Source organism: Tenrec ecaudatus, chromosome 1, assembly GCF_050624435.1.
Source record: "Tenrec ecaudatus isolate mTenEca1 chromosome 1, mTenEca1.hap1, whole genome shotgun sequence".
Taxonomy (NCBI): domain Eukaryota; kingdom Metazoa; phylum Chordata; class Mammalia; order Afrosoricida; family Tenrecidae; genus Tenrec; species Tenrec ecaudatus.
In genome coordinates, this window is record NC_134530.1 from 57,114,888 (window position 1) to 57,128,998 (window position 14,111).

Below are 14,111 nucleotides of genomic sequence, written 5' to 3' on the forward strand. Positions count from 1 at the left end.
TTGCACAGGGAGGTGAGTGACCGTGTAGGCATGCGCTCGCCGTGGGCACGCTCAGGCAGTAAGGTGAGGCTTGGACCTCGCCACAGGACGACAAAGGAGGTGACTAGCCCCAGGTAAAGGCAGACCGTCTGGGAGTGGAGGTTTGTATATTCTGAATGGGGGGATGAGCAGGGAGGACATAGCCTCTGAGAAGACTCTCGAAGGATGAATGGCTTCCGTGAGAGGAGCAGGGCACTGGAAACCCATCGAGTAGAGGCAAACAGTGCGATAGTGGCCGGATGCCCGGCCCACATGTGGTGCTAGGGTACAGCCAAGGTGGGTCTGAAGATGCCAATCTGCAGGCCTTATGTCAGTCCAACTGTGAATGGGTTCCACCACCCTCTCCCCTTTCTTTTTTTAAAAATCCATGCCCACTTTCTTGGGCACATTCACAGAAAAATACACGTCTAGCTTTAATAATTGAAACCATTCCTTCCCCCTGAGAGAGACACTGTGCTTCCCTCCTTATTGCTGAGAGAGTCTTCCTCTGCTCACCCCAGAGACGCCCAAAGTTTGTTCCCTGAAACGCGGGTCTCTGGAGATGGCCTTGGAAAGCAGGCAGCCATGGCCCAGTGTATTTGCTGATGGTGGCACAGGAGACAGCCTCTGAGTCCCTGTGTGTTACACGTCAGGAGGCCGGGGAGTCCCACCTTGCTAGCTCTGCCTCAACCCCTGCCCATCAGGACCTGACTGCGCAGACTGCTGCTTCCTTGCAGTACCTGCGCCCACCGAGCCAATTCTGACTCATCGCCGCCCCGATAGGTTTTTGAGATGGTCAGTCTTGGCAGGGCCTGGCAGCCTCTCCTCACCACGGACTGGAGCTGCCAATCTTACAGTTAGTAGCCAGACGCCTAACCCTCAGCACCACCAAGTCTTCTTTTCCTACAGTGAACATTTCGGTTAGTATTCCACAGAACTCCTAAACAAACAGACTTTGGGAAATGCTCATTTAACTCCAGTCCCGTCGGTGCCCTGGTGGGACCCTAAGCTCTCTGGGAGTTCAATGACATTCCATGACTCTCTCCATGAGCGAATACCAAAAAACCCAAACCAGACTCATGGCTGATGAGTCAGTGCCAGCCCACGGCGACTCCACGTGTTACAGCAGAACCGCTCCTTTGGGATATTTTTGGGCATAAGTAGATCACCAGGCCTTTCTTCCACAGCACCGCTGGGCGGGTTTAAACGACGGCCAAGTTTGGGTTTAGAAGCTGAAGGCAAACCATTTGTACCACCCCTGGATCCCATGAAGGAGTCCGACGCCTGGGTCTTAAGTAAGAAGAGGCCCAATGAGCTTTGCCAAGTGACAGTCCCTGCTGATGAGAAGCCTGCATGGATCATAAACAGGACAGAGAGCCACCATCAAGAACACAGGTTTGGAGCGGTGGCCTCACGAGGGTTGGTTGTCACTCAGTGTGTCACCTGTTAGCATCAATCACTCCTCACCTCCACGGACGTGGTCCTCTGCCAGACCACACAGAACCCTTCGTAGTGTCTGTTAGCAGTACAACCCTAGCAGAGCAAGTGACAAATAGTTCTAACTGGCCTCCATGTATCAGATTAGTACCAACACATCGTTTCATACACTCTTGCGCATCAGGTGACAACATTGTCAGTTACATTATCAGTGACTGGGTGGGGACCGCTTTTCCTTTTAGGGGAGAAAGACGGGGCTTTCTGCTCCCATAAAGAGTTAAGAGTCTTGGAAACTCACAGGGGCAATTCCTACTCTGTCCTGTAGGATCATTGTGAGTCGGCATTGACTCACTCGATGGCAGTTTGGGGATGATTTTTCCCTTTTATGACAGCATTCTTCAGAAAGTCATTTCAACATTGCCAGTCAAACACCTGGAAATCTGACCAACACAGCAGCAAGGAGCATGTGATAGTTACATAATCTGGTCTCAAGTTGCGAAGGGGTGGAGCCTAGTCTGTCAATCAATTCTCAGCTTGATGACCTCATTTGGAGGCGCCATGGAGATAAATAGCTCACTGGAGGCCAGATACACACAGACTCTCTGCTTTCTCTTCCTGCTGACAAGACACACAGAGCTACGCGAGAGCCCTGGAGCTGGAGGAGCCATATGGAGACCCTTGCCAGCGTTGAGATGCTTCCACTGCCACTGGATCCACAAGACTTTCCACCCACTTGCCTGTGATCTTCCTTTATTCGGCATCATTGCACATGTTTTGAGTCTGAAGAGGGATTTATAGATTGGTATCAGACATAATGGCTAATATTGGATTTAGGGACTTGATCTAGACTGGGCTGGGATGTTTTCTCAACATACATTGACTCTGATATAAAGTTCTCTCTTATACACATAGAGTGTTACTGGATTTGTTTCTCTGGTCCACCCGCACTAACACAGAGCACCACAGTGTGTGCAGACAAAACCACATGACCAGGAGTGGCACTGTCCTGGGCTCATCAGCATTTTAGCCTTGCAGGGGCATCGAGGCAGGTAAGATGGGCTTCCACAAGATGGGTTTGTTGTTAGAACTGACTACACAGATTAAAAAATAAAGAAGCAAGGGATATTTTTGGATTCATGGTACAAAAAGGTTACAGGCAGTCAATTTTGGTCACACCCCACCCCCTTCGCTCTGACAGTATTACTGTCCTGGAGACATTGATCCATCACCCCTGACCCCACCCCCACACTCTTCTCCAAAGAACAGACACACATAGAGGTGCCGGAGAAGGACTTGCCACCTCGTTACAGGTGGGACCCAACTAGGACAGCATGTGTTCACCGAACAGGCTCGGCCGACTCTTACGGCTGTCGTTAAGTTGAATACCTCCTTTAAAAAATGGTTTGATGATCAGGATCTTTATAAACTTGGCAGTAGACCCAGTCAATACAAAACAGAACATCTTTGAAGGAGCCTCTGATATGGACAACAAGGGCACATTCTGTGTTGCAACTCAATGGTCAAGATAAGACCCACGCAACGGTAAACTGGAAAGGATGGTCGCTAGCGTGAACATGCTGTAAGTCGGGGACGAGCATTCTAGCCTCCTGGTGACAGAGAAAGCTGTCAACCCCTCGCCTTGCTGTACCCCCCAGTGAAAGTGGGGAGGCAAAGCCAGGGCACAGGTGCCCACCGCCTTGCTCTGGAATGCCCCTGGCAGCCTCCCCGATGGCAGAGTCAGGAGATGGGGATGAAGACAGCTGCTGTGTAATAAACATGAGCATAAACCGAGCCACTTGTTCAGAGTGATGAGAGGTAGGAGAGGCGACTCGTCCCGGGGAGGGGGCAGGGCCAGTTATCTGGGACTTGGCTGCTCCAGCCCTGGCCCTGCTTGGTCTCTCTTAGTCATGCTCCTCCATATTTGGCTCCTGCGGTACGTATTTCATGGATTTTGGATGACTGTGTTTGGCTTCCTGTCCTCCCTGAGACCTGTACAATGTCACAGCACATCATGTCACATCAGCTGTGAGTCCCTGGTGCCTGGGCTTCCCCTATATGCCTCCATGCTCCTATTTCAGCCACACGAACCACCGGCCATTCTGGAACCCAGTTTCCTGCTTCCACACACCATGTGGCAAATTTCCCCTTTCCCTCTCATCCCGTTAACTGGGGTCCAGGAAGACTCTCAAGCCTGGTTCAGTGGCAGCTTTTCCAGTGGTGGTGGTGACATGATCTGGTGTCCATTTGGAACTTTAGAGGATTAAGAGTGAAGGGGTGGAGTCTATTCTGTCAGTTGGGTCATAGCCAAGGAGGCCTCTGTGTGGGCATGGTCTTCTTCTGAGAATCCTTGGAAATGTCGTTTTTCCTCCTTGGAGGCGGAAGACTTCTCTCTCTCTTCTCACTCCCCAACAGACACTCTACTGAAAAGACAGATGTCACCACACTGATAGACCCCGTGCCCTGGGAACTGGAGGAGCCACATGGAGACCCCTGCCAACGAACTGAGATGCTTCTACCATCAGTGGATCCCAAACACTTTGCACTCACGGACCTGTGATCGTCCTGCATCCGGCATCACTGCATGTACTTTGTGAGTCTGAAGAGGACATTATAGATTGGCATTGAACACATCAGCTGATATTGGACTTGTGGACTTGATCTGGACTGGGCTGGGATGTTTTCTTAATGTTTAATTAGCCTTTATATGAAACTCTCTCTTCTACACCTTTGAGTTTTTATGGATTCGTTTCTCTAGTCTACATGGACCAACACACCAGTCAAAGCTGACTGCTCCCTCCTTGACTTACTTCCTTTTCTTGAGTATCTTCTGCTCAGCCTTCCAGTCTGCCCTTGGGTGCCATCTTTTGCTGGCACACTTTCCTTGCTGCTCCACTTGGCCCACTATACGCTTCCTCTCTAGCCTCTCTCCCTCCATTCAACTTGTACGTGGATCTGTGTTCCTGTGCCTCCCTCCCTCCCTGATAGATAGCCTAATGGGTCCTTCCCACATACCAGGCACATAGCAGATGCTCAATAAACAGCTCACCATGATTGGAGAAACTGAAGAATGGGAGGGTGCAGAGGGAGAAAGAAGGGAGAGTGGCATCAGGGGGGACAGTGGATGGTCAAGAGGTTAGTCAGAGGCAAGTACAGACCTGAGAACTGGACAGCAAAGCCCTGCTTGCTGGTGAAGAAGTCGGTGTTGAACTGCAGGACCACTGAGCTGAAGGTGCTGTGCAGGTCTTTGGGCAGGGCGGGCCCGCTCAGCTCCTTCAGCAGAACGCCGCTCTCCACCGGCCCGTCCCAGATGCGCAGCACGTCGTGGACCTCCTCCGTGTCGAAGACCAGGAAGTGGAGCCTGAGCGAGACAAGAGGGTGGCTGGTCACTCTGGGGACTCCCACCTGGGAGGCTTTGAATCCCTGGAAAGACTTATAGGAGGGAGAGGGCAGTCTCAGGTGGCAGCTCCATGATCCCACCTGAGAGCTCCTCTCCTTGGGGCCACCAGCTGGGAGGACCAGGGTGGCTTTTGTACATTTGGTGCATTATGATGAGTCCTATGCTGCCCCTGCCAGACCCCAAACCTCCCCTCCGCCCAACACGGACCCCAGACCCCACTCCTGAGTGCACAGCCAGCTAGTTTATAGATTGGTGATGGTGGAGTGGAGAAGGCAGGGGCCTGAGTTGGACAAAGGATGTAGGTTACAAAACAGGCACTAGAGGGGGAACTGTGGGGTCTCTGAGAAGCTGGCTAAGCATTATTGGGGAGCCGGGACCAGTTCAGAGAATCTCTGCACACCCCACCCACTTCCCCCTGAGTGAGAACCCCACCAGAGACCACTCTCAGCATCAGAGTTCAGGAGTAAGTCCGCTTCCCCCCCCCCCCCAGGACAATAAGGCCTTGCTGCCTCTGCTGCTCTCCCCCTTCCTTGCTTCCTCCCCTCCCACTCTCTTTTAAACTCCTTTTTAAATTTTTAGACTTAGAGAGAAGCTGTAAAGATGCCATTGAGAATTCCTGCAGGGCCCTCCCCGTCTCCCTGATTGCCAACATCTTACATTTCCATGGCACATTTGTCACGGCTAACAGACCAACATCGATCCATTTCTGTGAACTCAACTCCAGACTGCGTTTGAATTTCACCAGTTTTTCCACTGGCATCGCTTTCTGCTAGAGGACTTGACTCATTTATCATGATCTATTTTTTAAAATGTCTTTTGGAATTATGAAACCAAGATGTGCACAGGGCAGAATGGAAGACGTCTCTCTCACACAACTCATTTGTTCCCCAGCGTTCTTCACTCAAGAGTAGGCTATCCCTGAGAACCCTCTCCCTCCCCAGGCACAGACATAGACATCCCCACCCCCGAATGAGGACACACAAAAAAACAAACCCCACACCAAGAAACAAACCCCACACCAAGAAACAAACCCCACTGCCACGGAGTCAATTCTCACTCTCAGAGACTCTACAGGACAGAGCAGAACTGCCCCGTAGGGTTTCTGAGGCTGTAAATCTTTACAGGAGCAGATAACCTTATCTTTCTCCATCAGAGAGACTGGTGGGTTTCAACTGCTGACTCTGCAGTTAGCAGCCCAGTGTGTAAACCACCACGCCACCAGGGCTCTATGGGCTGGAACTGATTTGATGAGCAGGACTATACTGTGCATAGCTTTGCATGTTTTTTCTTTACCTCATTCGTGCTATAGGCAGCCTGGCGGGAGAGTGGGTTATGCACTGGGGTGCTAACTTCAAAGTTATCAGTTTGAAACCACCAGCTGCTCCACAAGGGAAATACGAGGCTCTCTATTCTCCTTGGAAAGCCACAGGGCACAGTTCTACCCTGTCCTATAGCATCCTTAGGAGTGGAAATTAACTTGATGGCAGTGAGTTTGGTTCTTTGGGAATGCATGTTACAGACATAGCCATCTGTAAACCAACGATCAAGAGGACGGGACAGGGCCGGGCAACATCTGTGTTCTGTTAGGCATAAAGGTGCCATGAGTTGAGGGGGACTCAATGGCAATCAACAACATCGTCAAAAAGATGGCAGAAAAATCACTTTTAAAACTTTAAACTCCATTTCCTCACAAACTTTCTGAGGGCCTGATGGATTTCACTTTCTCCTGGGGCATAGACAATATTCTATTTCACATCAGACTATGATGTGTACACCTATCACTGTGTAGTTTTGCACAATTTCCTTAGTATTCATTTGATTTTAATAGTATTTTGAAGGAGTAGGGAAGAAGAATAGCCATATATATTTTAAAATTTGCCCTCTCAAATGATTGAAGTAATTCATATTCTCACTAAATAGTATTGCTATGACAATTCTCTTAAAATCCACCTCAACAACATGACAATTTGCACTATTGAAAAATATGTTCAGTATTGAAATACTTGTCCATCTGCTGGATTGTAGGTTTTCAAACTTATTTGGCCTTTCCAGGAAAAAAAAATTTCAGTGCCCCCTCCCCACTGACCATTATAGCCTATAGTCCTGGATAAAGTGTAGGTATCTGTTTTTGCAGCACCCCACCCCCTGGGGGCACTCTGGCGCACTCCAGAGGGGCAGGATTGCCCACTTTGGAAAACACTGCTAGGCCTGAATGGAATCTCCCTGGAGTCTTGAAGTCAGATAATGTAGTAAGATTGGGTATTTGTGCATGCATTTATTGGTGATTTGTGTCTCTTCCTCCTCTACTTACCTGGGGTTCTTTATCCTCATGGTAGTTATACCTTAGAGTTTCCATTTATCTCATGTGTTTTGATTCTTCTCTCATATATTTGTTGCTAATATTTTCTCCTCGTGTCCGGTGCCTCATCTTCCTTTAAATTTCATTTACAGTGTTTGGTAAAAAAGTGATTCATTTTCATGTAATCAAAAATGCCAATCTTTTCCTGGGTGTTAGGTCTCCCTTGGGAAAGCCCTCTTCCTCCTAAAACTGATTAAGAAATGAACCATTCTCCTTGTACAGGTGTGTGTGCGTGTGTGTCTTCTAAAACACACCGCGTCACCTAGGAAGTACTCGTGCCAATAACGTTGACTGTCAGCCGAGGGGACTGCTTAGATTTGATGTCCAGTTGGTGAGACATTTAGAGGAGAGGCATCAGGAGGACTCCACCAGAGGAAGCCATCATTTGGGACAGCCTACAAAATGCACATCTCATTTCCTTAGCGTCTGTGTGGTGCTCTGAAGGATCTATTCACAATGACTTGTTTTTACACTCTTCCATCAAATGGCCATGGGTTGCACTTAAGAGACTTGTTTCTATGACTAGGGTACAATTGAAGTGATGGAATTGGAATTTCTGAGATTAGGTTATGGCAAGACTGCAGAGTGCATTTTGGATCTCTCTGTCTCTCAGGTTGTGATGGGGGGGAGGGGAGGGGTAGAGCCAGAGTTTCAAGGAACACATATGAAAAGCTAAGGTGTGCCTGCACTGAAGCACTGTGCTTTCCATCCCCTTACATGCACGTGAAAGTTGGATAATGCATAAGGAAGAGCGAAGGAGGATAGATGCAACTGAATTGTGCTGCCAAGGAATATTAGAAGCGTCATGAACTTCGAGAAGAACAAACAATCAGTCTTGAAAGATGCACTGTGAGAAGGCTCCTTCGAAGTGAGGATGGCAAGGTTGTGCCGCATGAAGCGTTGGACTTGTTATCAGGAGAGACCAAGCTCTGGAGAAGGATTATGGTTCTTGGTAGCGTGAAAAGACAGAGAAAAAGAGGAAGTTCCCCAACAGGAAGAACTGACACAGTGGTCGCAGCGAGGGGCTCAATCATAGCAACAATTGGAGGATAGCACAGGGCCAGGCCACATTGCCCTCTCCTGAAACCAACTTGACGGTCCTAAGCACAAGAGCCACCTGGAAAGCCCCATGTGGCTAGGAACAATCGAGGCTGCCTGAGAAGCGCGGTCTGCCTGCCAACAACTACCGAAGTGCAGGTGGAAGGTTAGCTTCTGCCCCAGTCAAGTCACCGGATGACCACAGCCCGGGCTGACACGGTGGCTGCGAAGTCATCAGCTCCTGAGTCAGACCACCCAGACGAACCCTTCGCAGACTCCTGACCTGCTGCAGCTGTGAGATACTAAGCACGCGTTCCCGTCTGAGGAACATCCTGGGTGGTTATGGAAGTCCATCTGCAGGTCTCATTGTGGAACGAGTCTCTGGGGACTGTCCACAGACCATAGTCTAGGAACGTGAGCAGCCTTAGTTAGGGGACAAAGGGCACCGTGGAGCTGCTGTAACGCCTTCGGTCTCCCTTGTAACCTGTGTAGAATTTCTTCTGGGTCTTCAATATCTTCTGCTTTGTTTGGGATCGGGGTTTGGTTTTTCTCTGCTGTATTCAGTGACTGTTGCTGGGTCCTTTCCCGCCTTTGTGTTCATTTTGCAGGTTTTTTCTGTACAGTGAAGTCAGGGTGGATGGATTTAGGGAGACAGGAACAGGGGTAATAATTACCTGGGGACACAGAAGGAGGGTTGGGGGCGTGGGGAGTGAGCAGCGATGGGGACATGAAAGGAGAAATTGTCCTGGAGTGACCATGGTCATGACTGAATAACCTTCTCGATATGATCGAACGATTGAGTTGTGTGCTATGTTAACTCTATCTCAACAAAACGTTAAAAAGCAAACGTGCTGTTTCAATTCATCAAGTTTGAGGGCCATTTGTTACACCACAGGATATAACAAATACAGTCAACGTTTCAGAAGAAAAAGCTTCAGCTTATAGGCGACTAAAGAAACCGCCACCAGAGTCTAAGGGGATCCAAGCAAATGCAGTGCATGAAACCCAGTTTGCAACAAGAGAAACCTTTTGAATACGGGCTGGAAAAGAGGTTATGCTCGGGATTATTTCTCAGTTGCATTGCGATCATCCTGTTGTGGTTCTGTAACAGAATCTGCATGCTTTTCGGAAATGCAAGCCGAGATATTATGGTGAGGTGATACGATCTCTGTAACTAGCTTTCAAATGGTCCAGTGGAAGGGGATCTAGCTTGTTTTTCCAAATGGGGATCCAATTGTGCAAACACCTGTGCGGAGGAGCCTCGTTCCTACTTCGTCTGCTAGACACCTGCTGGCCTTCTCCTTAGCATGTCTGTACAGGTTGTGCTTATTTTCCACCGCCTGCCTGTCTGTTTCTGGTACTGCAGTGGCTTGCCTGTTGCTGTGATCCTGGAAACTATGCCACAGGTATTTTAAAAGCCAGCAGAGCCACTCATGGTGGACAGGTTTCGCTTGGACGTCCAGGCTAGGAAGAAGGGCTGGTGACTGCCTCTGAAAAGAGAACAGTGACAGCCACAAGAGGGTGCTATCGGGTGTAGCGCACAAGGCCAAGCCCGCTAGATTGGAAGGCGCTGCAAACACTCTGGTTCAACAGGGGGCTTGAGAAATCCAAAGCGAGATGGAGAAGATGGCGCAAGACTGGGCAATATTTCCTTCTCCTGTGCACGGACTTGGCCATGACTTACAGTTGGAAATGGTCAGTGGCAACTGACGACCACAACATAGTTATTTTGTTTGTTTGCTATCCGTCTCCCCAAGGAGCATATCATTTTCCAGAGGGCGGGGCTACATCTTGCTCACTAGTGTGGCCCCAGGGCCGGGATGCGCTGGCTCATTAGGCTGTGCTCTCTCATGCCTGTGGAAAGAAGACACCCCAGTCACTGGGCAATGCAGGCTCTTCTCCGAGCAGCTTGGAAATGTCACCTTGGTCGTAACCCCTCTCCTCGCTGTTCGTGGCTCTTGCCCTCCTTGGTCCTTTCTGCTCTCCACTCTGCATCAGGAGCAGCTCTGACCTGCACTGGGTAACCCACAGTCACACATTTTCAGATTATCATGGGGCACCTTCCCTTTCACATCTTCCCCCGGCCTTTCTTCGGTCATTTCCAAAATGTACTCTTCTAGACGATCTCGATTATTATCCAGTTCAAAACAAACACACAAATCAAAACACCCCAACATGATCTTGATCCACACTGCACGTCTCTTGATTAATTCCATTACACGTGGGTTACTTTTTTGAATTGCGGTTGTTTGCTGTGGTGCTGGAAGCTGTGACACTGAGGTTTCAAGTACCAGCAGAGCCATCCCTGGAAGATAGGTTTCCGTGGGACTTCCAGAGTAAGGCAGAGTCAGAAGGGACTGGCAATCTACTTCTACAATTTAGCAACCGAAACCCCATGGACCTCAAAGAACATTGTCCGACTCACTAGCTTTGGAGATGTCATTAAAAAAACCCAAACTCACTGCTGACATGGAGTCACAGTGACCCTACAGGACAGAGTAGAACTGCCCCTGTGGGTTTCGGAGACTCTTAGCGCTTTCCAGGAGTAGAAAAACGCCTGTCTTTACCCCCACCCCTACCCTATATGTCATGAGAAGGGATCATCTTTCCCAAAGTGGGTGATACCACCCCTGGGGGATACTGGAACTGCCCAGGGGGCTGTAAAAGCAGAGACCTGTGTCAGATGGATCTTGGCTCACAGCATAGACTGTGTGGACCATAATAAGCTCTGGGTCACCTTGAGAAGAATGGGGATTCCCGGACACTTCATGGTGCTCATGTGGACCTTGTATGTGGGTCAAGAGGCAGGTGTGGGAACAGAACAAGGGGATTCTGTGTGTCTTAAAATCAAGAAAGGGAAAACACGGGATACTACATGGTTTGAAATCAGCAAAGTTGTGCATCAGGTTTGTATCCTATCACCATATTTATTCAACCTGTACCCTGAGTAAATCACCAGAGTAGCTGCATTGTAGAAAGAAGGACATAGCGTAACGATGGGAAGAGGACTTATTAACACCTGTGGCATGCAGATGACACAAGCTTGCTTGCTGAAAGTGAGGAGGACTTGGTGCATTTGCTGATGAAGATCAAGGATCTTTAGTATGGATTGAGACTCAATATAAGGAAGACCCAAATCCTCACAAGTGGACCAATCAAAAACGTTCTGATAAATGGAAGAAATGGTTGAAGTTGCCAAGGATTTTGTCTTACTTGGATTCACAATCAACACTCGTGGAAGCAGTAATCAGGAGCTCAAAAGAGAATTGCATTAGGTAAATCTGCTGCACAAGACCTCTTTAGAGTGTGGAAATGTAAGGGTGTTACTTTGAGAACTATGGTGAACCAAGCCACAATAGTTTCCATTGCCACATCTGCACATGAAAGTTGGACACTGAATAAGGAAGAGTGAAGAAGAATCGATGCATTTGAATTGTGGTGCTGGAGAAGGACACAAAAGTCCCATGGACTGCTCACAGGTCAAACCAATCTCTCTTGGAAGAAGTGTGGCCAGAGTGTTCCTTAGAGGCCAGGATGGAGAAATTTAGTCTCATGTATTTTGGACGTGTTGTCAGGAGAGAACAGAGCCTGGAGAAGGACATCATGTTTGGTAAAGTGGAGGGGTGGTGACAAAGAGAGAGGCCTTCAACGAGATGGATCCACACAGTGGCTGCGACACTGGCCTTGGGCATGGGACTTGTGAGGACGGTGCAGGACCGTGCTAGAGGTTGACATCCCATTTGGTGAAACACAGCACCAAAGAGGACCCTTGGTGAGATGACTTGGCATAAAAGTCACAGTAGTAGACTCAAGCATCCTGTGACAGTGAGGATGGAGCAGGGCCGAAGGCTTTGTTCCGTGGTCTGTAAGGTCAGCATGAGTCAGTCAAGTCAGTTTGATGGGAGATTTCTATCTCTAGTCATTAATTTGGGGAGGATTGACATATTTACATTACTTATTTTGTCAACCGGGAATGCTGTAGACATCTCAATTTATTTTGGTCTAATTTGTGTGCTTGATGATGTTTTTTTGGTTTTCTTCATTGCGCACTTCTGGTGCTCTATACGTTATGACTGTGAATGACACTCAAGGGTCGTTTATTTCTGGCTATTATTGTTGGGTATGGACATTTATATTATATTCAGTCATCATTTAGTTCTAGGAAAATCCAATGGAAGCAATTCAATTTCTATTTCCCGGACATACGTGGAGATTGCTCGGGGTCAGAAGCTGGTGTGATTTTTCTCAGAGGCTGTATCCTAAATTCCCCTGGGAGGTCTTCCCTCCCAGGACCTGGGATGAAGTGAAGACAGATGGACCTCTTCCTCTTCAGGGCATTCAACAGGGAACAGGTTGGCAAGTTGGAGGCCCATATTTGTTTGCCAAGAAGGAGAAGGAGCTCTCCAGGAGGCAGAGCTAATAAGCACCCTTTCTGTTGTACTGAGCCAGGCCACCCTTCCCTATCTGTTTCTGTAGGCACTGTGAAACAAGACAGCTGGCGTTGGAAGCCAACCAAGTGGGGAGTAAGCTATGTGGCACTACTTTCTATAGGAGCGCTTGGGAGAGAGGTTCATGCGAGCCAGGCGTGTCAGGGAAGAAAGGAGGACATGTGACTTGAGGTTTGGGGAGCATGAAAGGGAGATATGACTGAGAGGCAGAGAGGAACTAAAAGTGTCTTTGAGAAGAAGGCAACTCCCACACCTGAGCTCAGCTGGTGTTAGGATGTCACAGGGAACAAAGCTGATTGCCAGAGGGAACATTACTCACTCAACTCACTCGCTGCCATCCAGTTAATTCTGATTTAAGGTGATCCGATAGGGCAGGGTTGAACTGCCCCTATGGATTTCAGAGAATGTAACTCTTTACATGAATAGAAAGTCCTGTGTCTCTCCTGAAGGCAGCTGGTGGTTTTGAACTGCTGACCTCATGGTTAGCAGCCCAACATGTAACCACCACACCAACAGGACTTCCTAAAGGGAAGATTAGGGCCTCACAATTAGGTGGGGGAAGTGTGGGCTTTATCTTCTTAAGTAGAAACCCAAGCTGGAGGAAGTCATTTCTTGGGATAAACAATCCCATGTCATTGAATGAATGATCGAGTGAATGAACCGATGCATACACGAATGAAATCCCAGGAGAACTAGTCTTACAGGAAGTTGAAAAAGAGAGAATGGGGAGTAAGTTGAAATGAAAGATATGTGGTTATATAGCAAGCAGTGAGTAAAAGGTACTTTCATATTTTCTCAGTTGATGCTCATTAGCATTTTGGTAGATGGTATCTTGGTAGATAGCATCATTCATTCCTACCTTTTAAAATCGAGACCCCTGGGGTTCTGGGAGGTTAAGTAACTTACCCAAGGTCAAGGGATGGCTAACAAGTGGGCTGGAGTTATCATGATGTAATTACAGTCCAGGTTAGATTTCAGAGCTGCTCATACCTCCAGGAGGGTCAGGCTGAGGCCAGGAGTGCTCATGTGCTGGAGAGGACCCGTCAGTAATCAACTGTTTACATATTATCCATCCCCAAACCCAAAGGCCTATTTGCAAGGTCGTGTATTAAAAACGTCCGTTGACTACAGCCAGCTCAGTTGATGTGATAACAAGACATAGTCAAAGGTTTGGCATTGATGAGGTCAAAAGACATGGCAGGAGGAGAGGGGATGGTGCTGACATACTTTAGATGCAGAAATAATACAACTTGACAAAATTACAGTGACGTTCCCAACCTCTTCCTGCATTCATTAATAACAAAGCAAAACACAACACAACACTGCCTATGTAGTCTTCACACATAGGCGGTGTTGAAACAAGTGACTGGAGGAAGTGGTTTGGAACTGTTAGCCTAGAGGGTTATGAGTTGGG

General features: G+C 48.4%; 1 protein-coding gene across 4 annotated transcripts in view; it reads right to left on the minus strand.

Moving 5' to 3' along the window:
- The window catches only part of CSMD2 (CUB and Sushi multiple domains 2), a 781,206-nt gene that overhangs the window by 177,467 nt on the left and 589,628 nt on the right, over positions 1-14,111 (minus strand). For all 4 annotated transcript variants that reach the window (XR_012785340.1, XM_075553739.1, XM_075553737.1 and 1 more), the window contains one exon: positions 4,611-4,813. Coding sequence is in view for 3 of the 4 variants with exons in the window: in XM_075553739.1 (XP_075409854.1) it covers positions 4,611-4,813 (203 nt within the window). In the remaining variant the exon portion in view is untranslated. The remainder of the gene's footprint in view (positions 1-4,610; positions 4,814-14,111) is intronic.